Source organism: Triticum aestivum, chromosome 5B, assembly GCF_018294505.1.
Source record: "Triticum aestivum cultivar Chinese Spring chromosome 5B, IWGSC CS RefSeq v2.1, whole genome shotgun sequence".
Classification (NCBI taxonomy): domain Eukaryota; kingdom Viridiplantae; phylum Streptophyta; class Magnoliopsida; order Poales; family Poaceae; genus Triticum; species Triticum aestivum.
The window spans coordinates 25477942-25484617 of NC_057807.1; the positions used below are offsets into that span (position 1 = coordinate 25477942).

Here is a 6676-nt window from a genome sequence, read left to right on the forward strand (position 1 = left end):
GACGGAGGGGGTATTGATCCTTTATTCAGTTGATAGAATGATTAGAGATGCAACAGGTACGGGTGTACTTAACTGGACCCATTAATACTTCAGTAAGCCAATTAACCAAACAATTAATCAGCATGGCTTTGAGCACACAAAAAGGCCCCCCATATGCCAACTTTTTCAGCCCTGCAATGGCTGTGAGGAAGCACTACTGCCTGAGCCTGACCTGGCCATAATGCTGCTTTTATTTCGATGCCATTTTTTTTTTGGGAAAAGGGGATGTACCCCAGCCTCTGCATCAGAACGATGCATACGGCTCATATTATTAAAAGGATAATCCAGTAACAAAGTCTCGAAAGGTCGTAGTACAAACATCAACAAAAGCGCAAAAGAGGAAAGACCCAAAGCCACAACCGGCTGGCAAAACAATAGGAGCACTACATGCCTATCCTATTACATGACCGTCATCCAAACCGGTTGAAAATATCTCGAACTACCATCTCCCATCGGGTAGACGCAGTAACCAAACAACAAGTCCAATCTCCCGTTTGCTTTTATTTCGGTGCCATGAATTGGTAGAGTGCATTGCTATTCCGCCTGGTTGGTAAACCCTCTGCATTTTCCAGATCCTTTTGTTAGAACGGTTAGATTTTTGGTAGGAATTTTGCAAGATTTTTACAAGCATTTGACGGTAGACAAAATGTTTCGCCTACAAAAAATCTTGCCAAAGGTAAATGCTGTAGCTTGTGCTTTACTTGCTGCACTAGTATTGTTTTTCTGTTTTGTTTTCAGCTTAGCCATGGGCCATCTGAATCTGATGAGCATGTGTCTACAGGTCAGAGTTGACTCCAGGAAAGTGATGCCAGCTAGCATGAAAATTGAAATACACCAGATATATATATTTAAAAAATCCTATAAACAAATAAAGATTGACTTTGACCTGTCACATGTACACACACGATGTACACACTGCATCTAACAGTTCCACAATGGCAGCTACAGCTCACCTGTCACACTCAACCAAAAAGAAATATATTTGTGGTGGATGGGATCAGTTGCCTGTCATGAACCGGAAAAGCAGTCGTTGACAGGGAGAGGCTTCACTCGTTTTGATAAATCTTTGCACTGATGCAGACATAGAACTGCTCATCATCCAAGGATCATGTCATGTTCACAAGATGATCCAACTCAATTAGTACTAGCTAGTGTATTTGCATTCACATGTCCACTTCCTTTCTTTTCTGAACTAAACATGTCCCCTTCTTCAATCCAAATTTCCAGACCTATGAAGCTACAAGCTCCCCTGAACTGGAAGCTCAAAGCAGTAGCGAAAGTATCTCTCAGAAGAAAGGAACATGGCATAATAATTAACATTAACATAATTAACATTGAGGATCTACCAAGGAGGATGATTACAGGCAGGTCCCATCACAATTCAATTCAGGGCGACAGGTAGGAGCAGACAGCATTCTTCTTTCTTTGTACAAGATGAAAGCTCCTCCCATCATAGCCTGGCAGAGAAAGTGAAGGCAAACACACACAGCAAAACGGGAATTTTGTTCGGTTCGGTTCGGTTACCTATACTAGTCAGTTCGGTTTCATCTCAACTAACTAGACAGCAAACGGCGCAAACCCGAGACGAAGCCAGATCTTCGACCCGGTTCACTTCAGGGTTCGCCCTGAAAAAGCAGGCTCTCTCTCTCTCTCTCTCTCACTCTCACTCTCTGTATGTTAAACGCCGGTCGATTAGCTCTCGGCGGCCATGGCGGCGGGCACTATACAACGGCGACTGCAGGTGCGAGGGGAAACTCCATGGCGGGCGGCGGGTCGGGCCAGCAAAACTCGAAGGGGGCTTCGACCGCGGGGGCCGGGGCCGGGAGGGTGATCTCTCTGGGGCACGCCTCGGTGTAGTGGAACTCGATCTGGAGGCGGTGGTGCAGCGGCGTGGACGCCATGAGCCCCTTCTTGATGTCGGCCTGCAGCTCGCGGATCGGGATGGCGGCCAGGAAGCTCTTGATGTACTCCTTGCACGCCTCCTTGCCCTTGAGCACGAGCTCGCTCTCCTCGGTGTCGTCAGTTCCGCTGTCCTGCTCGGTGGAGGAGCTTTCTGCAGAATCCTTGTGGTGTGCGCTCGAATCAGGGCTGCCTTCTTTCTTTTCAGCGGGCTCTTTGTGAATTGTGGTGCTGTCATCGAACTTCAAGATGTATGCCTGGTTGCAACCTTCGTACAGCCTCTCACCAAGTGTGTCGATGATGTAGTACGCGTCAGCCTCGACCTTGAGGACGAAAAAATGGTCGTTCCAGCTGACAACATAAAGAGTAGGCTTCTCAGTAGAAGAAGCCTCCGCTGCTTGGCTGATCTCCCAGATGTTATCGAATGACATGGCACCGTCAAGGAAGTCAAACCCACTGCCATCCTCTGCACTTTCAGGCTGGAAAAACCCAACGAATGACTTGTTAGGAGCAACTGTGAGTGGGCGGATCTTGGCATGAAGTACCGTCTCAAGATCAAAGTGCTTGTCGGGGAAGCGCTCTCTATAGGTCTCATTCTCACAAAGTTTCCTCCACTCTAGAGACCCTTCTCGGATGAGGCTGTCAAACTGTGAGCGGATTGGCATCAGCTCCTGGTTTGCCTGGAACCAGTCCGCGATGACAGCCACCAGTGCGGTGCAGGCACTCTCCCCGGCAGCCCGTTCACTCCTCTGGTCTATTGATGCGAAGAACACCTGGGTGGAAAGCTTCAAATGCCCATCACGACTAAGTACCTCCTTTGACTCCCAGTTCCCCACAACAAAATTGTCATCGCCAAATACTGACTCCATAGTACTAACAGAACCACTTGATCCCTGAAAATAAGAAAGATCATATGCTATATCAGCAAGCCTCCAACGATGAGAAAAACAAAGGGAAATGGGCACAAAAGCAGTAAACAGAAAGTGAAATTCAAGAATCATGTCCAAGATATGAAAGAAATAGGTACCCCAGAAACGGATTCACCAGAAGAGGTTAATAGCCGGCGATCATAGTCAATATCATCCCCACCCTCTTCTCCATTCTTGTTCTTCAATAAAGGTTCCCCTTTCTTCGGCAGTTTGACCTTTCTCCAAGGAAGTATGCTCCTTTTTCGCCGAATAACTACAGAGGAATTCTCCTCCGAAGTGGATGATGGCTCTTTCTCTACATGATAGCCGGCATCAGATTTACGGTGACTGTAATATATCCAGTCCTCGTGCTCTCCATCAATCCTTGCATGTGCATAAAAGAGGCCACCAGCTACATTCACAGACTGCAGCGAACCGTAGCTGAAGGACTTCCTGACAGTTGAACCCCCTAAGTCATCATCCCTCTGTCTATCATCTAGATCATCATCAGAGTCAATAACACAAGGGTATTCGGCGCCGTCACTATGAACATACTTATCACTGCTGTCATCCTCTCTCTTAGGCTTCTTAGACCTTCGAGTCGACACAAGATCTGTGATGATTTTCACCTTTCTCAGCCCAGCTTTAATAACAGAATGCTCATCTTTTCCAGAAGGAACGGAGTCACCAGAAGATGGTGACAATGGGACACAAGCAACAGAACGCTGTGCTGCATCTGGTGATTGCTGAGGAAGTCTTAGTTCCACCAAACTCAGAGTGAGCTGAAAAAGAAGGACAGTAATTAACAAACTGGTTGACTATATGATATATCGTGTTCCAATGAGAAAACAATATATATCGGACAAGAAAGTGTCACTGGTTTATAGCATCATATCACCAACATACATGAAGTGATGGGGAAGACTCGGGAGTGCCATTGGGCGCCGACAATGGGAGGATAATCTCAATTTCCTCTTCAACAGCAGATGCGTAATCTGCTAGGTTCAGTGATGCAGTTCCCAAAATTAATTCACCTTTTGGGCCTTTATTTGAATCCTGCAACAATAGAAACAAACCATTGAGAGGTCAGAATAAAGTGCAGGAATGCATTAGAACAGACTAATCAAAAGAAGATGCAAAGTGTTCTACACATTCCAATTTACACTTGTTTAACTCGGCAAAACTGGTAGCCTGCTCATGTGGATTTGAACGCTGTGGTCAATTTACTTTACAATAGTTTAACTAAGCAAAACCAGGAGCCTGCCATGTAGAGATTTAAATGACGCGGTCATTTTGCACTAGTTTAACTCGGCAGAACTGGTAGCCTGCCTCGTAGGAATTTAAATGTGTCGGTGAAGAAGTACAGTAGAGGGTATATGGCGCCAATTGTAGCTATCCGTTTCTTTTCCCTGATAATTGGGTGGCAACTGGCAAGCTCCCACTAGATTAGCTTCCAGTTACACAGTGTACTCAAAACAATAAATGGCACAACGGCGAATCACCAAGCAAACAACGCGACAAAATGGCAATACCGCCAATCACAAACTAGTGGAAACAGCTGGGACAACAAGGCACGGCATCACATTTTTTCATTGTGTCGGTGTTTGTCTAAAGGCTCACAAAGCAACAATTGGCAGGACAAGTACAATAAGCCTAATCAATTCATGTATGGACAATCTCTCCTGAGTTTGCGAAGCCCGACAAGAGTATAATTAATTGTATATTGCATTATATCGCTTTCTCCTTGTACCATACCTAGTTTACGACAGCAAAGCTGAAGCTACTAATATGAACAACATAGATACTTATCATTAAAACGACAGCTAGGCTTTCATATATTCAAATAACTCAGTTGCCTAGACAAACATATGCTGGCTAAAAAACACCTCATTGTTACCAGTAAGCTATTGAAAATTTGCAATAAAGCTAAACCGATTTGGCGATCCCAAATGACAACTACATGGCCTAACCACCATAATCCTAATCATTGAACATCACAATAGCCAAAAAGGACAGAAAAGTGGCTAAGATCAATAATCCCATCGTCACAAAAACTGAAATAAAGACCAGCACCAACCACACTGCTTGCACATTTTTCAGGAAAAAAAACTTATAATCAATTTTATAAATTGTTATATTCTGTTAAAGCTTATACTCAAATTTAGAATGGTCATATTTTGTTAAAAGCTTGGGTTTGTTGCCTTGGATTGTTTTGTTGTTGTTGTTCTAAAAGGCAAGATCTAAACGAATTATAAATAAGATATCGTTTTCAACGAAAAACCAATGAGACTGACTTTTTCAACGAAAAAAGTCAAAACTTTCGCCATCACCATGACCGGGGATGAAATTCCAAGAAAATATCCAAACAGGAATGATTCAAACACCCACGCGAAACTTTTAACCCAATGATCCAATCGAATCAGAATCGGCACAAAGTGCGGGTGGGGAAATCGTCAAAATAACAAATCCATCGATCCAATTACGACGTCAAGAACATATCAAAATTACTTTAATTTTGACGCGGAAAAAAAAGGGAGCGGTAGCAGTACGCGGAGAGAGAGGGGGTGCAGGGGAGTGTGCTCACATTGAGGACGGAGAAGGAGAGGTCCCAGGGGTGGAACGCGGCGGCGGGCTTGCGGTGCGAGGCCGCGGTGAGGGTGACCACGTCCTCGAACTCCTCGTCCCACGCCACGGAGGATTCCGCATCCGCCGCCGGCGCCGGCGCCTCCAGGCGCGTGCGGTTGCGGCAGACCCGGAGGCCCTTCCACCTGGCCTTGGGGCCCTTCCACTTGAGCTCGACGGCCATCCTGGCCTCGGCGTCCGCGTCCGTCGCGGGGGCAGGGGGCAGGCCCTCCGCCCGGCGCACCACGAGCCGCACGCTGAACTTCCTCGCCGCCGGCGGCCACGGCCACCGCATCGCCAGCATCAACGAGCCTCAGAGCACCCCCTCGGCCTCTACCTCCGGCGCAGGAGCCTCAGGACCGCCTAATCGAACAGGGAAGTCCTCCGTCGTCCAAGAAGGGCGCTTTAGGAGCGGATTGCGCGGGCGGGGGAGGCTGGAATCGGGCGTGACGGGACGGATTGCGGCGAGGGGCGGGGGGCGGGATTGACAAGGGGGGAGCGGATTTGTGTCGGGGCGGGGCGGGATTCGGGGAGTTCGTTGGAGATTGGGACGAGTAGGAGGGGAGGAGGAAGAAGAAGAATATACGAGGAGGGAGGAGATGCAGCGGGCGGACCGGACGGAGGCGAGTGAGGAAGAAAGAAATAATCTTTTTTTTTGAGGGAAAAGAAAGAAATAATCACACACGCGGGGGCGGAGGAGGCCCATTCTCGTAATTTGTTGTTATATTACCTTTTTTTTCCCTGTTATGAAAAAGTGGCACGGTAAATTTACTCCAGGGCGCGGTGGGGCCCGCCGGTCGGCTTCGGGGTTATTGATTGAATCTTTGGTTGTGGATAAGTTTTTATTATGTTGGTTTCTTGTTTCTGTGACGTGTTTGGATTGATGGCGGCCGTCGGATGCCAGAACAAGGGCCGCGATACACGTGGACCGATGGAGCAGGTTGGAGGACATTGTTTGTTATTGCCTCCCTTGGGCCAACTCCAAACGGTTATGGACGGTTAGTTACTATGGATAATTCCTTGCGATATACTCTCTCCGTTTCTTTATGTAAGGTGTATTATTTTTGGCACGGTGACCAAGTCACGGAATTATAAACATGTTAGGACGAAATTATCCTTGGCAAATTTATTTGCTAGTGTTAAGTAAATCAATTAGTTGAGGAAAGTATGAGATACATGCAATCGAGAGAGAGATACTTTCCTTCTTT

General features: G+C 46.8%; 1 protein-coding gene across 1 annotated transcript; it reads right to left on the bottom strand.

Moving 5' to 3' along the window:
- Positions 1–1349: 1349 nt before the first annotated feature.
- On the bottom strand, positions 1350–6071 carry LOC123110204 (uncharacterized). Its single transcript, XM_044530679.1, has 4 exons — positions 5431–6071; positions 3753–3902; positions 2966–3628; positions 1350–2831 (listed from the first exon to the last, which is right to left on the bottom strand). Exons 1-4 carry the CDS (start codon positions 5770–5772, stop codon positions 1761–1763), a joined length of 2226 nt encoding a protein of 741 aa, XP_044386614.1. The 5' UTR covers positions 5773–6071; the 3' UTR covers positions 1350–1760.
- Between the last annotated feature and the right edge of the window lie 605 nt (positions 6072–6676).